The sequence below is a fragment of the Ursus americanus genome, chromosome 27, assembly GCF_024610735.1.
Source record: "Ursus americanus isolate L20-20 chromosome 27, mUrsAme1.1.p, whole genome shotgun sequence".
NCBI classification, from domain to species: Eukaryota; Metazoa; Chordata; class Mammalia; order Carnivora; family Ursidae; genus Ursus; species Ursus americanus.
The window spans coordinates 37879852-37903508 of NC_142153.1; the positions used below are offsets into that span (position 1 = coordinate 37879852).

At 38.6% G+C, this 23657-nt stretch overlaps 1 protein-coding gene and 1 pseudogene across 7 annotated transcripts in view; one reads left to right on the forward strand and one right to left on the reverse strand.

Moving 5' to 3' along the window:
• Positions 1–23657, forward strand: part of TENM3 (teneurin transmembrane protein 3) — a 589152-nt gene that overhangs the window by 387943 nt on the left and 177552 nt on the right. For all 7 annotated transcript variants that reach the window (XM_087856505.1, XM_087856504.1, XM_045785848.2 and 4 more), the window contains one exon: positions 18786–19023. In XM_087856505.1, the coding sequence (XP_087712631.1) occupies positions 18786–19023 (238 nt within the window). The remainder of the gene's footprint in view (positions 1–18785; positions 19024–23657) is intronic.
• LOC123784542 (T-complex protein 1 subunit zeta pseudogene) lies at positions 823–6056 on the reverse strand (annotated as a pseudogene).

Below are 23657 nucleotides of genomic sequence, written 5' to 3' on the forward strand. Positions count from 1 at the left end.
GAGAATGTTTTTAAAGTGAACTATTGCCATTCCTTCAGTGAACCACATACAGCAGAAAAAATTCAAGTAAACATTGAAGGAGAGGCAAGCTCTTCCTTATAGAATTAATGAGAATTGCAGTGATCTGCCGTGGGGAATTAGAATTTGAAAAACCTTTTCCATGTGCATTATTCCCTAACGTCTAGAACCAGATAAGTAGACTCTAATTTTAAATGTGCAATTATCCAAACAAGATGAATGTGCAGGACAATGCTGGATAAGACTGTCGATCTTCATGTTAGTATTTTTATTCTCCTTTATAATAGACATATAGTTGGCAAAAGCCACATGTCTGTGAGATCCCTGAAGACCACAGCTAACTCAGGAGAGATGTAGCTAGCTTCATCTTACTTCAACGATGGAGATGGAGCCCAAGGGAGACACATCCCAGAGTTAACCCCTTGCTGTTGGCCTTTATGATGTCTTTGGTCAGTTGTTTTATCTTGAGGAGATTTTGTTTTGTTTTTGAAGGGATACTTAATAACACGTTAGATCACACATGCTTATCTAACATGTATTTTTTAGATCAGGAAAGCTAAAGCCAAGCATCCTGTTTCTTGGTAAAAATGGCCTGCTTAATGTATCTACATTGCAGCGTGATTTTTAAAATGCTGTAATTATAATTCTAGAACTTAAGAATTGGAATAGGTGCCAGTGTTTTCTCCTTTATATGGGACATTCCTTTGAAAATCATTTGACACTTGGGCAAAAATTCCATAGCCATATTCTTAAGAACACTGTGTTGAGTCTTCATGATTCAGATGATATAGGGGAAGCTTCAGTTCAACCTTCTAGAGAAGACATTGCAGCTTGCATGACCTCGTCAACCAAGAGAATGCTGGCGGCCATCACAGTGCAGGAGAGAAGGAGCTGTTTTTTCACACAGTAGTTATGCCATATGCCAACATCTGCTGCTGCCATTGGCTCACCTGTGTTTAAGTCCACACCTACAACAAGGTGACCCAGTTCTGAATGTTCTGTTCTCGCTTTAATTTTAATTAGTGCTTCTGGAAAGTCAAAACCAGAGCTCTGAGCAAGAACTATGGGAATAATGAGCAATGCATTTGCAAATGCTTGAACTCCAAGTTGGGCCCTGCCCTTTTACTGGACTCAGAATCAGGGCTTTTCCCATTGCTAGCTCCACTGGCCCAGCAGTGGAGAACATAAGTGGAGAACCACCCAGAAATCAGCCAGAGCATTTTTAACGGCCCTCAGGCCATCTCCTATTGCATCCTTGATTTGAGTGAGGATGTGCTTATTTGGTCCTTTGACCAGTAATGTGACAGAGCGAAGGTTGTTACATTTCCCACTACTGGTGAACTTCTCTTCTTCCAGTGTCTACGCAGAGATGAGACATGCATGTCACCTGCATGTCCCGAACAGTCAGAATTTAGGTCATCAAAAGAATTTAAGGCTACCCCACCACGAGCAAGAGTCAGCCTTTTTATATTTCTCTTTTTAGCTCTGCCCAGAGCTGTTATGCCTTTTTTTGGCAAGAGCATCTAAGGAAAAGGGTCAGTTCCCTTTTGATTAAGTAACAGATCTTTTCTCTGAATCACCACAGACTTTCTTTTTCAGTTCTATCATGTTTTTAATTGTATCTTCAATGAATCTTCTTTCAGCTTTTACCAGTCTCTCTCTCTTCTGAATTCTTGTTTTAAAAAAGCCAGAATTCACTTCCTTTTTTTTTCTCTCATATTCATGGGACACGTTGCACATACGAGGATGTATGAATCTTCCGCTCTTTTTTTTCACATCGGGATGCCATGCCCTTTGGTCCAAAACAAGACTTCTGATGAAGCTCGTATTCATTTCAGATTTGTGTGTCACGTCTGTAACCTCGGCCATGGAAAGGTCAGTCGGTTCATCTTGTTTGTAACGGCCAAAATGGAGGCCGCCGCAGCCTCTGGTGGGACATCAGCATGTTCGGCATGAGCCTTAGTATATAGAGAGATTCTGGCCAAGACACCTGTTAAGTGCTGCCCTATCCCTCTCTTTGCTAACTTTGACTTATTCCAAAAACCGAGGTACCTTTACCTTTGCAGATTCAAATCTGTCTGTTGTTGTTCTGCGATGAAGACCTTCAGAAATGTAGCGATCCCCCTGTTTGATCAGCTCTCCAATGATGAGAACACTGGAAGTGGTGCAGTCACCGCTCATGTCATCCTGGGCTCTTGCTACTGTGGGTATTAAAGAGGCTGTTGCATGTGGAATTTGCATTTTATGAAGCAGCACATTGCCATCTTTAGTAAGCTTGACGTCTCCAGAAAGAAGCATTTTTGTGGTGTCGTTAGGCCCCAGGTTGGTCCTCAGAGCATCCTGCAGCCCCTGGGCTGTGCTAATGTTGACTGCCAATGCTGCCCGGGCTCGGGCACCTTGGCCTTGGAGTTCAGGGTCTTCACAGCCACCGTAGCTGACACAGCAGAAGAAGAGGGAAGGGACCAGGCATGCAGAATGCCCGAAGCCTCGAGTAGCTTTATATTTTATAAAATACAAAGTGATAAAGCATAATAACATTTGATACTTGAAGTCAGCAACCAAAGCTTTGTACTGTGTGTATGTGCGCGCACACACACACACACACACACACACACACATACACACACATATAAAATGCTATAGAATTGTGGAATTTTTTTTTAACTGGGAAAAGATAGTAGAAATCATGATCTATCCCCCTAATTTTATAGATAAAGGTAACCAAGGCTGAAAGAATAGAATATGTTAAAGATAGAGCCAAGGAATGTACATATGCTGGTTTATGTTCAAAGCAGTATATATATTTATCAAATACAAGAATTTCTTTTTTTCACTTGTATCCACCTAACTATATTATGACTCTGGGTCTTTAATAAATAAAAATGAATTATATATGATATGATCGAGTTTCAGAAATTTTGAGATTAATGTCAGGACACTAATTTTTGTTAAAAATAATTAGTAATTATATATAAAAAATAAAATACACACTTTTGCCGCCCAAACCCAGTCAGCATTCATTAGTTAGTGGACTACGTCCACATACTACATATTTTCCCTACTAGGCAGGTAATGCACGTGCTTACAGATGAAGGTTTTGTGAGCAATGTGTATTTGGCACATATTTTGCATATATTAGAAGTGATTTAGTAAAATATTTGGGTAAAAGCAAATATAGTCAAGACTGTGCGAATGGGAACGCAACAGATTCAGGTAGAAGAATTTTTTATTGGTAAGTAAATTCTAATAATAGAGATTTCACCTCAGTTTTAAGAATCATCATGATTTTCAACAGAAGGGCATATTTATTGTAAACCCTGAGCAGTCTTTCTGAAACCTGAAAAAGATTTGTGAAAACAGCCTGCAATAAAAATCACGCACGCTTCATAAAACAGTACTTGATAGATATCACTTGCACCATTAGGAACTAAACGACAAAGGATGTAATTTCAGTTCGAGCATGCAATATTAATCGAAAGCCTTTAAAACATCTTGCTGATGGGAACTATGACAACGTGACATTGAAGAATTAGGAGCTGAAGACATCTATCTTAATCAGATTTTCAAAGTAAATGCCATAAAGCACAAAGTTGTTTCATTCGTTTCTACATTTGCCCATGTGTCGATGGGAGCATCATTTTCATGTGTGTTGCTTGAAATGCAAAGAGGACAAATTCAGTACCTGATAGTATGAGCTCATTACCCAGGACGTAAGCACATCTTAGCCACCCTGCACGTGCATGGAATTATTTCGGTAATAATGTACATTCTTTCCATCTTTTATGCTAGTGATACATTATCCTCAGCAAACACTCTGATACTAGGACATACTTTTTTTGGGGGGGGAGTATTCGTTATTACAAACTCACTTCGGAAGACAGTGTGGCAAAATCAAGTAAAGATCATGAATATCCCATGATCAAGCAATTCCATTCTGTGTATGCACCCCAGAAAGGCATGCTTTTATGCAACAAGAACACACGAACAAGAACGTTCACAAACAGCATTGTTGGTATTAGCCAACCACTAAATACAACCCACCTGCTGATCAAGAGTAGAATGGATAGGGGCGCCTGGGTGGCACAGCAGTTAAGCGTCTGCCTTCGGCTCAGGGCGTGATCCCGGCGTTACGGGATCGAGCCCCACGTCAGGCTCCTCCACTATGAGCCTGCTTCTTCCTCTCCCACTCCCCCTGCTTGTGTTCCCTCTCTCGCTGGCTGTCTCTATCTCTGTCGAATAAATAAATAAAATCTTTAAAAAAAAATAAAAAATAAAAAAGAGTAGAATGGATAAATGTGACAAGTTTAATTGCTATAATTCTACACAGCCGTGAAAGTTCACCAACTGTAGATATACGTACAACAGTACAGTACACCTTAAAGACATAATGGTGAACAAAAGCAGCCAAACACAATAGAATATATACTGACTTATTCCATTTCCTATTAAGTTAAAAAGCAGTAAAATTAAGCCATGTAATTTATGCGTGCACAATTAGATAATCAAAGCTAAAATGAAAAGCAAAGACATGAATACATCATCAAGATAGTATTTAAAACAAAGGGAAAGGCTGTGCTCAGGACAGGAAGGGCAGGGGGCTTCGGGGATGGCATTTATGTTCTCTTTCTTGACCTAGTCAGTATGACAAGGGTTGATTTTCAGCAATTCATTAAGTTGCACATTTAATTTTATGTACTTTTTGTATGCTTATTGTATTTCCTGATTTTTAAAAGAAATTACTCTTTAAAAGGTAAAACATACTCATGTTTAAAAGTCATGCAGTATTGAAAGAGTACTAAGTGAAAAGCCAGCTTTCTCAGCCCGTAGTTCCAGCCCTCAGAAGTGACATTAAATTAGCAATCACTAAATCACTACATTTGAGATATTTAAAAAAATATTTAGGTGTATATTTGCCTTTATAATTTTAGAAATGAAAATGAAATGTTTTTAAAGACCTCCTTGTAGAAAGAAATGAAGAAATTATGGGCATACTCATATATAAACATCTTCTTTGGCAAAAAAAAAAAAAAATATATATATATGGTAAAAAAAATTTATTGCTTTATTTGAATAAATGGTGAGAGGATGGAAAATAAGACCTTACATTAAAATAATATTTCAAAGTATATAAAAATACTTTAATATACATTATCTCTTTTAATCGTCTATACGAGAGTGATTATCAACCCCATTGTACACACGAGGAATCAGAGAATTTAGAATAGGAAATTGATTTGCTCAAGTTACACAGTTACTAAATTTTGAACAGGGAACTTGAACCCAGGTGTTAGAGACTGAATGTTTGTCTCTCCCCAGATTCATATGTTGAAGCTGTAACCCCCCCCCATGCAACTGTATTTGGCAATGGAAAATCTAAAGAAGTACTCAAGGTTAGATGAAATAATAAGGGGGAGGCCTTGATTTGATAGTCTTGGTGTTCTTCTAAGAAGAAATACCAGGAGCTAGCTGGCTCTGCCCAGTGAGGACACAGGGGGAGGACACGGGGAAGGCAGCTGTCTGCGAGCCAGGAGGAGGACCCTCACTAGAAACTGACTGCTGGACCTTGATCTTGGACTCCCAGCCTCCAGAACTCTGGGAAAGTAAATTTCTATTGTTGAAGTCCCCCAGTCTGTCGTATTTTGTTATGGCAGCCTGAGCGGACTGCTCTGCCAGGTCGTTTTTTCCCTTCTCTACAGTAAATCCATTCATCTCTTCAATGGAAAATTTTAATAAACTGGCCTGAAAATGCTTGTGGACTCGTGAAAGGAAAGATCAGAAGGTCTGTGAAAGAATATCTTAGTCATCTGCTTTCTTTTGAACCTCTCTTGTGAGAGGAAGGTTTCTAGTGGCAATTAGCATCCTATAGAAAGTCCTAGCCTCCGGCTTCAACAAGTCATGCTTACTACTATTTTAAAAGACACAACAAAGCCTCAGGACATCCAGATCATTTGTCTCCTAAACAATAGTACCTCGTATTTCTATAGTACTTTGCAGTTCTTTTCTTCGCTGTACCATCCTTTCTGTTGGTGCTGAGTCATTATAGCAGTAGAAAAATGTATATTGGGAAGAGGCTTTTAGTGTTGCATACACGCAAAAAATTATCCCAGAATTATTGACAGGGAAGGGCATTCACCAAATATGCAAGTGGCCGCTTAAATGATGACTTGTTTCCCTTTTAATCAAAGAGCATCATTGCAGGGTTTCCACTTAAGATCACTGTCATTGCACATGCCAAGAAGGGAAAGGATACCGTCAGTTCTGTTGAAAATTTTGCATCTACGTAATATTTAATGTTTGCAGTAACGCACTTTTCTGCCTGGAGGCCATCGTGTGATTGTAAGGAAACTTTAAAGATTTTATTCTGTTTCAATGTAAGACATTTATAGTTAATGTGGACTCAGTAAATTGCAGATAACAAATATGAGTTCAAATAATATGCCAGGGGGAAAAGTCAATGGCAAAGTTAGTATTTTGGGGGAAATAAGATCATCAGTGTTGTTGGATACTTTCTGAGTGTTTTCTGATCACTTATTTTTCCTATAGTTGCCGAAATATTCAAAAAACAGAAGTCAGAAAAAGGTTTAAAGTAAACTGAATCTTTTTCCTAAATTGGATAACAGTAATTTTTAAAATGCATTATAACTGTCATCATAACTTTTAAGAGTCTGGTTGGTTTTCTTCTAAGTTTGAAAGTTTCATGCTGGCTTTTTTTTTCCTTTTTCAGTTGTTTCCTTAAGCAATTTTAATATTGAACTCTGAAGTAAATTTAAGTTTGATACAAAATGATTCTGACTATATGTACCTTAAAATGTTACTAGTTACAAGATGTGTAATACAGAATGCTTTATTTTAAAAATAAACATTATTTTTAATATTTGTAACAAGATAATATGGTACGATATTTGTGCCATGAATAAATATGGTCAAGGTCTCATAATACTTAAAGTGAAATAAAGTAATTTTTTACTACGTCCCTTAAATGTTTTGTATGTATAACGTAAGATAATATGGGGCTTTTAATTACCCTAAAATTTGAATATTCATAACACAATTTAATATGTTTCAAGAAAATATTATATAGTACCTAAAAGAATTTTAGAATTAAAAAACTTCAGAATTCATTGCCTGAGCCCACCTTGCCCCCAAACACCATTTTTTTACGGAGGAGAAAAACTGAGCCCCAGAAATTAGTTGATTTATATGAGGTTATGTTTAGTTAAAGCCAGCACTAAACCCTACGTCTTCTGTTTCCTGTTATAGTACTTTCTTCTATACAAGACATCTTCTCTGTGACAAAGAATATATTATCTGAAAAGCATAGCGAATTTGCATTATTTGGAATATTCGAGTTGCTTTTCTTATTCTTTAAAGCCATTTTGTTACATTGTAATAGCTTTTAGTTGCCATCTAGCCTGTCCTTATCCATATTACAAAATGTGCTTTTTTAATATCATATCATGTACTCCACTTAAAGTCAATAAAATTTAATTGCACTAAAATCAAATGCTCATTAGGTAATGAGAGAGGAGCGAAGTAGTCATTGATTTTATGTCACCAGTTCTTTATTGTCGAGATTGGGATAGCTGCTTCCCTTTTTGCTTACTGTCTTAGGTAAAGGATTTTAAAATGGGTAGAAGAATATCTTGAAACATATCCTGAGACATTTTGAAGGAATTTTTATCCAGTTTTCTATGCGTGTATAATAGCTACGTTTTATGTATGCTTCTGTGAGAAATGATTATGCCAAACTAAGAATTCCATAGAGGATGAATCTGTGGCATTACTAGGGTTAAGTACAGTAAAAGATGAACTATTTTAACAAGCCAAAGGTAGCCATGTACATTTGTTTCCATCCACTGAAATAAGTTAGGGTGCTTGACATTTCAGATGAGCTGCACGCTTTTGAACAGCAACGTAGAAGTCAGAATGTCTTCAAAGAGAAGTGACAGCCATTTAAGAGAAGTTGCCTCTTATAAAACATAACCCCCCCCAAAGCTGTCATCCAATAACAAAAAAGACAATAGCGGAGATCATTTATATGAAACAAGAAAGAGATGAGTAAGTCCATGTTCTGTATAATTTGACGGCCATAAACATGGAAAAAGCTGTTTAACTCTAAAGAAATCTCTGTTCTGGGCTTCTGCAACTCTTTCTGGATATATATGGAGCTCCTTTATCCTATCTTCTTTTGCCTTAGACCTACTCTTTCATATTTAAGCACTCTTCGTCTTTCTGGTGCCATCTGAGTGATTTCTTCAGGTCTCTTTTCCTATTCACTGGTACTCTCTATAGTTGTGTCTAATATACAGTTTAAACCATGCAGTAAGTTTCTGATTTCAGTGGCTGCATTTTTCTTATTTATACACATTCTACTTTTTTTAACTTCCTTTTTCTCATACTGTCTTATTCATATGGTTTTAATTTCTTTTAAGTGTTTAACCATTCTAAACATACTTAAGTTTTATCTGATGGTTATATTATCTGAAGTTTTGGGGGAGATCAGTTCTGCTGTCTGTTTTGTCTATAGATTTTGGTTCAAGGTAGATTGTTTCCTCTTAAATTTTGTAACTTTAGACTGTAAATTTATTGAAAGCTGTGTTTTATTTGTGGAAATCCTTTGTGACTTCATTTGAAAGCATATTCTTCTAAAGAAGTTTTACGTTTGTTTCTGCCAGGTGCCCCAGGGAAGAGCATTACACTTTTAACATTAATTTATTGGCTTGAGGTTCCAGAACTACATTGAGAGTATATGCTTCAACCTCATATGACAACCACAGGGAAGCCCAAGCCAGTGGTTAAAATTTCCAGGAGTTGGTTTCTTCCCTATGCAGGGCTTAAGAAACATAGCAAGATTCCTTATTGTTCCATTTGCCATGAGATTTTTAAGTCTACTCTTAGACTGAGGGTATAGCACTTCAGAGGGTCCAAGCCTCATATATGTAGGGGTCCCAGTAACAATTGACGTATTAGCTCTTGTTTCTTTGTTGGACATTAGAAAGGTTACAGAGACAGGCAGATCTCCTCAGATCACCTGCTTTGAACAATTTTTCTCTCACCTCGGTTTCTGGCCTATTCTTTCCTTTCAATTCAGTTATATTAACCTAAAATGTAAGTTGAACTGGTAGGCTGAGACTGTTGGCTGTTTTGTTTACTGTTACATCCTCAGTGCCTGGAACAGAGCCTGGTAACTGTTAGACACTCAATTCTTATACTAAATGAATCAATCCAAAAGGTATTTATCATATTTTACCCAGAACTTCCAGCATTTTATGACAGGGGAGTTTATGGGTCATCCAGATGGCCACATGGTTTGAACTAGAAAGTGCAGTGAACTCTCAAAGGAAAAGAATGCAAAGATTTAAAGTCTTTAAATCTTTCTTCTAATCCTCATTTCAAGGTATGACCCTAAGGAAACTAAACCAAATTCTCACTAACTCAGTAAGTACAGTAAGTCGGTTCATCTATGCTCACTGAAATTATACCCTCTGGTCTTTCTTTTGTATCTTCTAAGGTTTCCTCTAATTTATCTCTAAGGTTTTCATACTCAAATGTCTTTATATAAATTATCTTGCAATCAGTTGTCTGGTCATGAAGGTGATAAGAACAATATTGTTTATTTATATAGTATTTTATGGTTTTTAAAGCACATTTTAAATTTTCATTTGATTTGCCTGCAGCTTTGTGAAATGTCTAAGTGACGGATCATTTGTGGTGGAAGTTTTTACACATGCCATATTTTAACCAAAGGCTTGTAGAGGTGCGTCAGTGAACAATTCACTTTCAAAGACCTGTCTTATGTGAGAATCACTAGATAAAATAACGAACCAGAAGAACACATGTATATGAACGTAATTTTCTGAGTGAGGTGAGGCCTTTCTTTTCCAATTTCCCCTTTACCATTTTAGGTGGTTATCTTATTAGTACAGCATTGTGGGGGGAAAAGGAGAGGAGGAGTCACCCTGAATTTCTAAGTATTTGTGCTCTAATATGAGCTCCACTGAGGTGTGGTCTGACTCAAAAGACGTATTTCCTTAACTCAAATTTTCCCCATTTATAAGGAAAAGTCTTGCTACTTAACTTTTTATCCTCATAGGGAAATAATGACAGCTAAATGTCTAGGTAATGAATATATGAGATTTTCTGAGCAAAGGAAAAAATTATGTATGATTTACTATTTTCAATGTCATAAAAATTTTTGAATATTTCACCCTTCCTAGTAGCTCCTGAAATGTAGCCAGATGAAGGAGATGCTCTTACCTAAATTTACCATCAGAATTAATTTCCATAAGGCCACAGAGTTAGCTAATAATGGAACACAAGATTAGGCTAAATCCAAGAATTAGATGAGGATTTTAAAACTCAAAAGCTAACTATGATTTGGTCCTTGTACATTTGGAACATCTACTCTAAGCTCTGGTCACTACCGTTAAAACTAATACAGTAATAAAATGTACAACAAAAAGTTGTATATGTTTTCTTTTGGTGACCTGTTTAAAGGAAAAGGTCAGCTTTGAAGAAAATTCAGGTTTCATTTGCAATAGGTAGGAGAAGATTAAAGATATAGCCAGGAAGTGAAGTGAGAAGGAACACATTTTGTGATACAGAAACAAGGGCTTTAGCCCCATCTTTGCTAGTCATCAATAAATGGGTTGGCTCCATCTAAATGTTTGTCTAATTCAACATGGTCTGTGTATCATAGCGCTAAACTGTTAGAGGACCAGAACCAGGACTATTCCTTTATTCAACTTGCTGCTGGTGGTGTCCAGGAGGACACAAGCCATAGGCAAATGACTGCCTAGAAGGTGTTTTGTCTAACAGCACTTCTCTGGGGCTCAGTAAAATTAAAAATATTTTTGTCCTTTTGTATTTCTCTCTCTCTCTCTCTCCTCGCTCTCTTCCTTTCCTCCCCCCACCCCATTTGTCTTTTGTTACCAGATTTTACTCAGATTACAGACAATTGTTTTAATGCAACACAGCTGTCAGCTCTTCACTCCTATCCTCCTTGTGAAGTAGAGTATTTCTTCTCTAGGGACCTTTGCTGCCCCACACCTGAGATCCAGGGAAGGAAGAGGACAGACGCATGAAGGGAGTGTGTGGGACAGAGCAGTTGGGGTGGCTGTGGTGACACCTGCTCAGTCTCCCCCTCACCTCTCACCTGATACTTTCAGCCCCTCCCACACGAACAGGCACGCGCACACACACGCACACACATGCAGACATGCACACACACAGCCATGCACACACACACACATCCAGACATGCACACACACACATCCATGCATGCACACATTCATGCATACACGCACACACACAGCCATGCACACACACACATGCAGACATGCACACACACATCCATGCACACACACACATGCAGACATGCACACGCACACATCCATGCACGCACACATTCATGCATGCACGCACACACACAGCCATGCACACACACACATGCAGACATGCACACACACATCCACGCACACACACACATGCAGACATGCACACGCACACATCCATGCACGCACACATTCATGCATGCACGCACACACACAGCCATGCACACACACACACATGCAGACACGCACGCACACACACATCCATGCACGCGCACACACACATCCATGCACACACACACATGCAGACATGCACACACATCCATGCACGCACGCACACACACACATCCATGCATGCACGCACACATGCAGACGTGCACACACACAAGGATATTTTAATCCCCCAGCTTTCCTATTTGGGAGTTCATTTCCACTGTGTTCCCCAAAGACCATAGCCCAAGGCTGTAAAGCAGAGAGGCACTGGGGCTGAATTGTACATAGCAGTCTGGAAGCTGCTTTTAATTTAAAAAAAAAAAATTCAAACCGGTAAATATGACCAGATATGTTTTTAAAAACCATGTGTGTCCCCCACCACCACCTTTTAAAAATTCTTGATTTGATTCTGTGGTCACACTACATGGAAAAAAGAGACTCAGGCTGACTTCACAACAGTGAGATAAAATTCCCTCTTCTGTGGGGACTGGCAAGAAATGAGTTTATTTCTGATTCTTATGGTGTTTCTGATCCTTGCTTTGGTACCTGTTAAAGGAAGAACTTTCCTGTTCAGGCATACTTGATTGTGTGTCCTTGCATCTTGTGATAATGGTACTGATTGCTGACAATGCTTCTCAATTACAGTTGGTCCTTGAACAACATGGGTTTGAACGGTGTGGGTCCATTTATACGGAGATCTTTTTTAATAAATGCAGCCCAGTGTTGTAAATGTATTTTCCCTTTCTTACGATTTTAATATTTTCTTTTCTCTAATTTACTTCCTTTAAGAATACAGTATATAATACATATAACATACAAAATATGTATTAATCGGCTGTTTTGTTATTGGTAAGACTTCTGGTCAACAGTAAGCTATTAGTAAGTGTTTTGGGGAGTCAAAAGTTATACTCGGGTGTTTTACTGCATAGGGGGTCTGTGCCCCTAGTCCTGTGTTGTTCAAGGGTCAGCTGTACTGTTTTCCATCATGACGTTCTTCCCTGAAGGGAATTCTTTCTTTTCTACCATGAATAAGTTACTATTTAGCACTTGCTGTATGTCAGACACTGTATCTTTCAGATCCTTTAACCGAGCAGTATAAAATAAATGAAGCTCAGACTGATATATAACTTATTCAAGAACATATGCCACTGAAAAATAAATATCCATATTATTGTCATCTGTCTCTATGGTGCCTTTCACCTCAATGATCGTAATAGCATCGTTGCTATTTAGGAGAAATTGTCTCTACTTTCTTTTCTTCCCCCTGCAGAGTGCCATGAACATGCCTTCCATTTGCTTGGAATTGGGTTTTATAAGTTGCTTAAACTGGATTCTGTCGCCTTATCAGAGAGCCTCCATGGCTCCTAACACCTTCCTGGTTTGTCAACACACCTCACTCAGTGCATGCTGGGATCCAAGTCATTACCCCATGTTAGCGGGTTCGAGGCGACAGCCTGAAATGACACTGTTGGGCTGTACATTCTTTGGTGGCAGAGGGCTGAGCAAAATGACCGAAGTCTTACCTAGCTAATATTCATCATTAATATTATGTGAGTTTTAAAAATTATCTGCTATAGGGGCGCCTGGGTGGCTCAGTCAGTTAAGTGTCTGCTTTCAGCTCAGGTCATGATCTCTGGTTCTGAGATCGAGCCCCATATCAGGCTCCCTGCTCCGTGGGGAGCTTCTCAGTCGGCTTCCTCCTGTCTCTCTACCCCTCCCCACCACTCATGCTCTCTCCCTCTCTTTCTCTCTCTCTCTGTCTCAAATAAATAAATAAAATCTTTTTAAAGTTTTTTTTAAATAAAAATAAAAATTATCTGCTATGAGTTATGTTTATCATTTAAAAACAAGCAGCTGCTAAGCTGTCATGAAGTTATATGAGCAATAAGAACTTGAAAAAAGTCAGGCAGAAAGAAAGAGTGTAGTGAGTAAAGACTCTCGTTGAGCATAATACATAATTTCTAGTAAGCATAGTGCAAAGAACTTTATTTAAAAAAAAAGGAGGAAGAATATTTTGAGAAAATAACCTACATCTTTTCTAAAATACCTAATCTGGAACATTTCTAATCATAAGCATAAGCATTTCTAATCATAAGTTTTAAAATACAAGGAAGACATATAACTGTATTTGGTAAGCCATAATATATATTGTTTCATATCTTATAGGTTTATATTTTGTATGTTCGTATTTATCTTATGTAATCTTTCCATAATTTTCACCCCTTAAAAGGTAGATTTTGAATATTGGAACATCTGCTGCAATGTTTTCCTAAAACCTGATGTCTGGGGGAAATAACATGGCGCCCTGCCTGTACGGGATGAGCCCCGAAGGTTCCATTATTGCCTAATTGTTACCAATCAGTCAGCACATTTCTAGGAGTCTTTGAAGTCCAAGGCTGAGTGAAGATATTGAAGAGTCCGAAGAAATTTAAGTTAGAGTCCCTGCCTTTCAAGATCTAAGAACTGAGTTGAGGAAATAAGACAGGTTGCAAATTACCTTGCAATTAAAGGTGCTATGGGCAGGCTCTGCTCTTTGCCACCTCAACATTCTCTTCATTGAATTCTTCACAAAGTATTCATTCGTCAAATACGGATTGAGTGAATAAATATTTATTACTGACCACATATCTATCCCTCTGTGCTTCTTAGGGTTTCCAAGGTGAATTCGATGTGAATCCCTCCCATAGAGTCTAACAGGAGACATGAGACCTATAAAATTAATTGTAATAGGGGAGATGAAAAGAGCCATGAAAAAGGCACAGATAAATACTCTAAGACTCAGAGAAGAAATAACTGATTTCTACTCGAAGAAAACAAGTGTCATCTTTCTTAGAGCTTGAAGTATGTAGGATTTGGGTATAGAAAGATAGAGGAAAATGTCTTTCCAGTTAGAAGCAAATATACTTGTATGGAAAGGTATGAGGTATACAGTGGGTACAGCAAGCTAGAACAAGATACATGAAGGGGCTTCATGAGGGAAGCATTTGCAAAAATATCTTGAGGGCTAACTGAAGAAACATGACATTTGCCTTTAGAGAGTGCACTTTGTTTTGTAGGTACCAGGAAGCCATTTGGAGTTTCTAAGAAGGAAAATGGCATATTCAGAGCTATGTCTCAGGAACATTAAACCTGGTAACTCTGTGAGGTCTAATCACCCCCTTTAACTCAGAGTCATTATATCCAAAACTTTCTCAAATCTCCGGAAAGCCTGTATCAATCAATCTGCTTAAAGCAAAGGCTACAGTTGATGTTTTGGTTGTTCTTACGTGGATCTGGTCACAGGTATTAGATTCTAAGTGCTTGTCACCAAATCTAGACCCTATTCTGTTTCCTTGTGTCCATTTCTTTTTTCTTTTCTTCCTTTTTTTTTTTTGTTTTTTTATTTTTTTCTTAGGGCAGTGGCAGAGGGAGTGGGGGAGAGAGAATCTTAAGCAGGCTCCACACCCAGCACGGAGCCCAAAGCAGGGCTCAGTCTCACAACCCTGAGATTATGACGGGGGACAAAGTCAAGAGTCAGACGGTTTACCAGCTGAGCCACCCAGGCTCCCTTCCTCGTGTCCATTTTGAACCCAGGTCATAGTATTTTCCCTGGATATTCAGCTTTTCTTCCTATGAGGACTTAAAAGAGAATTTTCTATTTTCAATACCAGTAATAGTTAATGCTTTTCTCAAGCAAACGTTGTGATCTTAAAAACATCCCAAATCATGTAACTGATCATGTTTCCCTTTTTGTGTTGGCAACTAGATAAATAATTCAGAGCCAGATTTGTATCCTACTTTAAAAATGTACAGAACTGAACAGCAGGCATTTTGTCCACTCGCTTTAGATCTGGCTTTAGCTTATCTTTCCCACTTTATTTTCTTTTATTCTCCCTTTCTTCCTTTCTGTGTGTGTTTAATTTTCTTTTATCTGGTTATACTTCATAAATTTATGCTGTCTTGAATAAGTTGGTATAGATACATACTTCCACTACTTCTGGCATCCTGTAAGCCCAAATCTCTAGAGGTAGCATGCACGTCCAAGTGAATCCTCGGATTTTGCCCCTGTTTGTGGACCTGCTGCAGAATTTAAATTTCTGGCCATCCACCCCATCTCACTCAGGCTCTGCATTTATTCTCTTCCATCAAATTTTAGATTGAATCTAGCTTTCATTATCTCGATTTGTTTTATAGGGAAACCTCATGATTATGTAGTCAGATCAAAAGAGGTCCCAGCAGACCGAACACATCGTTCTGAAGTAACCTGGCTAGACAGTTAAACAGGGCACGGATCTTTGCACGATATCTTGTTCATCGTAAGTTCTCGACAGATAACTTGCCAAATGAATGAGCGAACCATGGTACTAATTATTTTTGAAACCTTAAATGGAAGTTTTTTCTCACTGTTTCAGAGTAAGAATCTTTTTTTAAAGATTTATTTATTTATGTGAGAGAGAGAGAGCGCGCGCATGCATGTGTGAGTGGGGGGAGAGGCAGAGAGAGAGTGAAAATCTTCAACCGGACTCTCTGCTGAGCATGGAGTCTGACGTGGGGCTTGATCCCAGGACCCTGATAGCATGACCTGAGCCAAAACCAAGAGTCAGCCGCTTAACCAACTGAGCCACCCAGGCACCCCAAGAATAAGAATCTGAAATTCAACGTATTCAAATATGTAACGATGACAATAGATCTTAAAATCATTTCACCTTCAAGAGCAATCTTAATATCCATGATACGTTACCATTACACAGTACTGTCACTTGTTGACTTAGCATATCTTTGGAACGTAGAGGCTTGATAAATGTTTGTGGGCTGAGTGACTCAGTGGATGAATAAATGAATGAATGAGTGCATTTCACTGAATCCATAGATTAAACTAATATCGAGATGGTACTGTACTATTTCCCACATTCCAAATGGGAAAATTGAGGCTCACTATGGTGATCCCTGACAGAATTAGAAATTAAATTTGGTATCAGCTGCTACTATACATGGCTCTCTCCTCTAGTTAATATAATATCCAATACATAATTTATGTATAATATGTGTAGCATAATTCCATTCTTTCATGGAGCCATGCTTAAAAACATGGAGTCATGTGACGTTTCCCTCTACTTCTTTTTAGACACGATCTTAATACTTTTCCCTTTGAAATGTTTCTGTCTTTTCTTTGTTCCCATTGCATTGACACCAACCTAGTTAAGGCCCTTGGCTTGTTGTAAAATAAACATATACATGCATATATATATATATACTTATAGACATACATATAGGTATGTATATATTTATAAAAGCAGCTTTTGAAATACTCCTTAAAGACATCCATAGCGATTCTAATCATATGCACGAATGCCGGGGAAGACAAAACTAATTATATGATACCTGAATAATAAATCTTCTTTGAGTTTTGAACTATTTTTTTTAAAGATTTTATTTATCTGACAGAGATAGAGACAGCCAGCGAGAGAGGGAACACAAGCAGGGGGAGTGGGAGAGGAAGAAGCAGGCTCATAGCGGAGGAGCCTGATGTGGGGCTAGATCCCATAACGCTGGGATCACACCCTGAGCCGAAGGCAGACGCTTAACCGCTGTGCCACCCAGGCACCCCTGAACTATTTTTTTTAACACAATTAAAACTCTATGTGCTAGTTTAGCCCTCTCATTCCCTCCAAGGGTACTTTCAATTTAACCGAGATGTAGATACTCTTTTAATTTTTCATAAGCACCAAAGCAATGGGCCAAGTAAGATTTCTGTAGTTTCTGGTACAGGGATCCTCAAGCAAGAAAGTTTTATTTCATACATTTAGATGTTGTCTCTGTCCCTCATTTCAAGAGTAAGAAATTATTGGGTGTTAAGCGATAGTATATGGATTGTTAGAGACCATTAGAAATATGTAGTAATTACTGGTATTATGTGCTATGGGAGGAGTTATTTTAATTATTGTATCCTGTAAAGAGATTTGATAATACATGTTCAAGCTATTACATAATAGTATTCATTTCATGCAAGCAGAATTATAGTGTTAGACTCTATTTGGCATAACAACAACTGCTGGAGTTCACACTGCAGATGAAAGATAGTCCCTGTGTTTCCTATCCTATTTTAATACGTGCATTTATATTAATAACATGATTTACTACATCACTTTAAAATTATATTGCACTTTGAACTGCATTTAGTCAAAAATTGGCATCTTCTATGTGTGGAACCATAAGTTTAGTATTAAATTAGGGAGTCATCTGTCTGTTTGTTACAATGTGGTTATTTGTGAATTCTAGCGTGTCCAAAGCAGGTAATGAGATTGAAAAGTCAGTCTCATGTTACACTGATTTGTAAATTTTAACTTACGACTTACTAAGTTTTGGGGAATTTTCCCATGGTTCTAACCTAGCATTGTGTTTATATTTTCAAGTTGCTGGGTCCCTTACGATTGTGGTTTAGAACAAAATATTTGTACCATTGACATAGTGGCATGAGTCGCTCTGGTCACCTATGACTTACTCCAAAATGTAGTTTTACTGCATACTGTGAAATTGGAAAATCCGTTCTGTGTGTGTTCTAATGGATGTAACGGTCATTAAGTATATGAGTCTTTTGACGTCGTAATCAGATGTGATTCAGTCTGTTAAATATCCATGAAACAACATCTGCTTCACAGAGTGACCTTCTGCTAAAGAATACTTAGCGTCTATTAGTGGATCGTAATGCAGATCCGTGTTATTTGAAATGCACTAAACTAGAGTAGTCTACTGCTGTTTAGCAACTAGCTTGTAATAATTTATTGCAGTTAAATAAAGCTTAAAAAAACTCCATTAAATAATTATAGGGATTATATGCATTTCGAAAACCTTTGTGTTCTACTGAAATTACCCATTTAATTTCAGGGTTGGTTTGTTAAAAAAAGCTGAATTCTAAAGGCACATTAGGGGAGCTGTCAGATACTGTTTTCTGTAGGTGTTAATAAAACCAGATGAAAAAAATCTGAAACAAATTAAAACCAGAACCAATTTTACCATCTGTTGTATATTAATTAGTACTTCGTGTATCAAGGGTAAACTTGCTCTTAGAGAATGTCACTGAACACCCGCTTAATAGAATAATATGCAAATGTTTTAGGTTATGGATTTAAATGCAGTTTTTAATTCTAATTCATCTGCAGTGGATCCCCCAAGAAATTGGTGGTGTGTGTAGCTATGTATGTACATATATAAATATATATGATGAATTTCCTTTGCTTTTTTCAGAGCAACCTGCAAACAACCAAGGCCAGCCCACTCTGCAGCCTTTGCCACCACCCCATAAGCAGCACCCCGCACAGCACCATCCGTCCATCACTTCTCTCAACAGAAACTCCCTGACCAATAGAAGGAACCAGAGTCCGGCCCCGCCGGCTGCTTTGCCCGCCGAGCTGCAAACCACACCCGAGTCCGTCCAGCTGCAGGACAGCTGGGTCCTTGGCAGTAATGTACCACTGGAAAGCAGGTAACCCCTCTGTGGGAGACTCTCAGATCATCTGACTGTTAGGACCGCACAATGTGTCTGCTTGGGGAGTGCATATCCTGCCATACTCAACACACCGTGTTGTTTTAACATCGAACATTTAAAGATACACTAGCCTCACCCTTTTCTTGCTTAAGAAATGTACCATACTTATTATATAATCTGTGTTTTGTCTTCTCTGAGAACAGCTCCAGGTTACTGGTAGTTTTTTAGTTGCTGGGCCCGTGAACTTTCTCGTCCTTTTCACATAGTGTGTAGGCTACAAGAGGCGAGAATAACTGCCTTCAGTGAATATCTAACTTACTGCTGTTTTTTTCCCCCTTATTTACAAGTTATCGGGCATGTCGAAGAAAAGATGGAGATGTAGGATGTGATTCTGGGTCCCATATGTAGCTTGATCCAGTGAACACGTTTAGCAGAGACTTGGTTCTAGACATCCTTCCTTTCACAGGATACGTTGTGCCCGTTACATCATAAAATCATAGTGGATTCCTAAGCAGGAATAGTGAAGCACAAGTCAGGTGACCATTGTGAAGGGTATTTGAGTTTCTTGCCATGGAAAGGAGATGGGACCTACTCTCTAAAGTTTCTTCCAGCATCATTTTCAAGACATCCCACTTGTTCTTAGACAGTAATATTAGACGGTAAATTCTTCCTTATGATGAACTGAGATCACTAACTCCTGAAACTTCCATCCTCTGTTGTAAACCGTGCGACTCGAATTCTGACACAATACAGTCCTCTTGCCCCGTTTCTGTGTGGTGGCCCATGGGCTGCTCTCAGTCTTGTGTTCCAGAGGCTTCCCCAGCTTAGTGTCCTTTTCCTGTACACCTCCCGGTATTTCAGTGAGGTTCTTAAGACTTCTGACACGGGTTGGCCCACAGGAAGCAAACTGCTCAGAGGAAAGCGTAGGTCAGGAAGAGCTGTTTTGAGTTAATCCATTGCATTGGTAAATATCTCCAGGCACAGAAAAATTTTACCTTCTTTCTTCAGACACAACCTTGACAGTCAATGTCTTCTTTATACCATGTACCGCACAAGCCAAGTATGGTGTCCCACCTCACTGGCTTCCCGCTGACAGCTTTGTGACGAAATTCCCCAGACATTCCTGTCAGTGCTTATTTCTTTTCTGCCCTAAGCTTCCATTAGGCTCAGGGAAAAAGAATCATCACCACATAAAATCCAGAAAATAGAGAACGCTGGACCCCGGGGGAGAGTATCCCCCCAAAACGCCCTGTCCCATATTCCCCTGTAATGCCAGCATTTAAATTAGCTTCTGGATGAAGAAACAGGCTTCACAACGAATAAATACTGATTTTTTTTTGCCATTAAATGCATGATCTAAACCAGTTCTGCCCTGAGGATGAGCTGGCAGGAGGTCCTCACAGTTAGTTGTCAACAATAAAAATCTTTTTCTTTTCTTTTACTCTTGACCTAAGAACATGGTTCCAAGGAACTCTTGTCTTCTTATCTATAGTGTCAGCCAAGACTAGTTGGCTTTTACTGTTTATTTTGTATTATTGAACACTCGTCTGGGAGAGATTAGAAAGTACAGAAGAAGTAGGCAAACAGGAGATTTCTTCAGTTAAGACAGAGAGTCATGTCTACAGATCTTTTTTTTTTTCCTGAGGTTATTAGCACAGAACTAAATTTACCCAGTGTAATTAATTAGCACACACTGAACAGCTCGTCAACACTGATTCACTATTTTCATTTGGAAAAATTTTATTAGGAAAAAAATAATTTTCCAGTTGAGTCATCAAATTGAACATGGATAATTGCATTGTAGTTGACAATAATTGTTTTGACAAATACGTATGAAATATGTCGAGTTCAGTCAGCAGAAACGAGTTTCATTTTAGGGATGTTGTAGCGTTCAGAAGCCTCAAAAACCGGGTCAGTAGGAGAGCTGGTATTCCTTGAAGCCATGTCTCTAGCGGAGATAGTTGGAATCATCTGGGGGGAAGATAAGGTGTGTTCTTGCTATTCCTCGTATTGTGCTAATGGATTTGGGTTGCTGGGACACGAGGAGGGAAAGTAGTTGTTTAGAGGACAACCATTCTAGCCGTATGTGTAGTCGTAGTTCATTTCTCCGTATTCAGACCGTGTAGGAAATCACGCTCAGGGTGATCTGAAAGCAATACCGTTTGAAATTCGAAGCAATGCCATTAGTGAACCATTCATGAAATTACATTTTATAGTTTTATGAACTGACATAGAAAGGAAAATCTACCAGGTGCGATTATCTCGTGAACATGTATATGAAGAATAATGAATCCAAAGAATGTAAAACCTTTCAGTCTGTCGTCCAGTTGTGTTGTCTTCTCGTTTCCAGGTGTCCACCTCTCCCAATATTGCCAATCAAAAGCACGCGGTATTTCAGCTTACCACGTACTCAGTGGCTCAGCCTGAGCCACGATGCGAAAATCTCACACTGTACTGAGTACTACTGTGTTTTCTTTAATAGTCTCACTTGGTTGGAGCTCTTGAGGTGAAGAACCAGTCTTATTTAGCATTGATTTTTCCTTTTTTAGTTAAGGTTCCCTATTGAGTACGATCCTCAGGCTCAGTTTCAGCTGTATTAACAACTTCATCCAGATGTGTGTCCGCCATTGACTAGTTTTTAATCTGGGACACAGTTTCATCTTTGGCAATCACTTTAACACATATGCTTATTTTACTGATTCTCACTTTTCTGAAACTGTCATTTAAAGGGTGTAAGTTACGAAGCATGAAACTCCTTTCTGTGTGTGTCGGAATCTGTATGCTTTCTTTGTCCCCAGCCCTTTTCTCCTTCCGGTGTTCGTTGATAATAGCGGCTGGCAGGTGGGCACATAATAATCCATGAAACTCTGGGTAATGTGTAGACTTAGTCTATGCGAATTGGTGGAGAAGGCATCAAAGATTTTCCTCCTTGTCCTGTTTCAGTGCAGTTTCTAGTCTGATTTATTAAAAGCATTTATTTTTTCACCAGCAGTTTCTTGATTCCATAACAAAGTTTATTTCCTTTCTGTAATGAATTTAACATTTGCTGCTGCTGGAGACAATCGATATCATCGTATACTGTACATTTCAACTCAGTAAATAGAGCCATTCTGGTCTATAATCTCTAGTGAGTTTCAGATCTCCTAGAGTCCCATCCAGACCCGGATAAGCATTTGCAGGTTACAAGCATTTCCTCATTATCTTATCATCTCCAATAACAGTCAGCACCCACATATAATACCAATCCTTGCCTTGAATTTTCCTTTTCAAGATTCCTTTTCTGGGCACTCAATATTTCTTATACTTTGTATGATTTAGTTTGAGGGCGTTTGCTAGCCTGTAGCTCATCTCTGGTTATTTTACACGGTAGCAGCTTCAGTGCGTGGTACTAGCTGCTGCCAGAGTAGAGAGCAGCTGAGGAAGAGCTGGGACTCGACCCAGTAACGGCAGCAGCCCTGCAAGGCGGAGTACAGCAGCTCTCGTTGGGAGCCCTGACCTTCAGCAATTGTGAAGTTAATTGCCTGCAGGTTCTTCATTTATATATGTGAATTAAGTAGCTTAATAGTTACCTATTAGATGTTAACAAAATGGTTCGTTTGTAGCCATTTAATAAAAGATTTATGAAAGTCTTGTTTTATTATAAAGTCTACTTTGGCATTGATAGTTCATTAGTTATGTTCCCCTAGCTCTTTACCTTGCACTTCAGTAATGCTTTGCTAATTATTAATGTATGAAATTGCATATTAAATTACCTCTTTATTATTGCATTTTTTTATTTAAATATTGAAATGTCCTGGGCTGCTTTAATGTGAGATCAATTGCTGTATCTTAGGGGGGGAAAAAAAAAACCTAAGCAGAAGTATTACTTACTAAATTAAGATCTTCTCCCTTTTTCCCTCTTTTCATCTTCACTCTAAATGGTTCTAGGGAGAGGCAAGACACCCATACAAGCTTTGGATATCAGTCATCCTTTCCTATTAGAAACGCAGGCAGCAACCTACACGTTGTGGCCTTACGTACCAGGCAGAGCTTTCCCAGGTGAAAAATGGTACCGTCACCTGCATGCTGGTAACCAACTACCGTTAGCAAGATAGTAAGTAGTTAGATGCTCCATAATTACAGATACAGCTTTAAGTAAAATATCGCTGGGAAGGTAATCCACTGACTTAAGTTTCCGGACGGACACCATATCCTTCTGTTAAAGATAGTTTGGGGGGGAAGGAGAATATCACAGAATATGGAAAAGAGATGTAAAAATGAAGCTAAGGTTACTGAACACCAGCCTCAAAACTGGATCTGGACCTAGGCTAAGAAATTCTTAATTGATCTTTGAGAGTCTCACCATCTCTGTTGTTAAAAACAAGCAAACAACAACAACAAAACCCCCCTGTGAACCTATCTAAAATTATATGCCAATGAATAGTAAAAATCAATTGGATTCTGGATCTCTTGAAATATTTCACCTTTGATAATTTACAATATTTCTTAAAAGGCTTGTAAAGGGACATGTGTGCATTTGTAAGAGTAATAGGGAGAAGGGGCGCCTGGGTGGCTCAGTCAGTTAAGTGTCTGCCTTCAGCTCAGGTCATGATCCGGGGGTCCTGGGATCAAGTCCCGCATCGGGCTCCTGG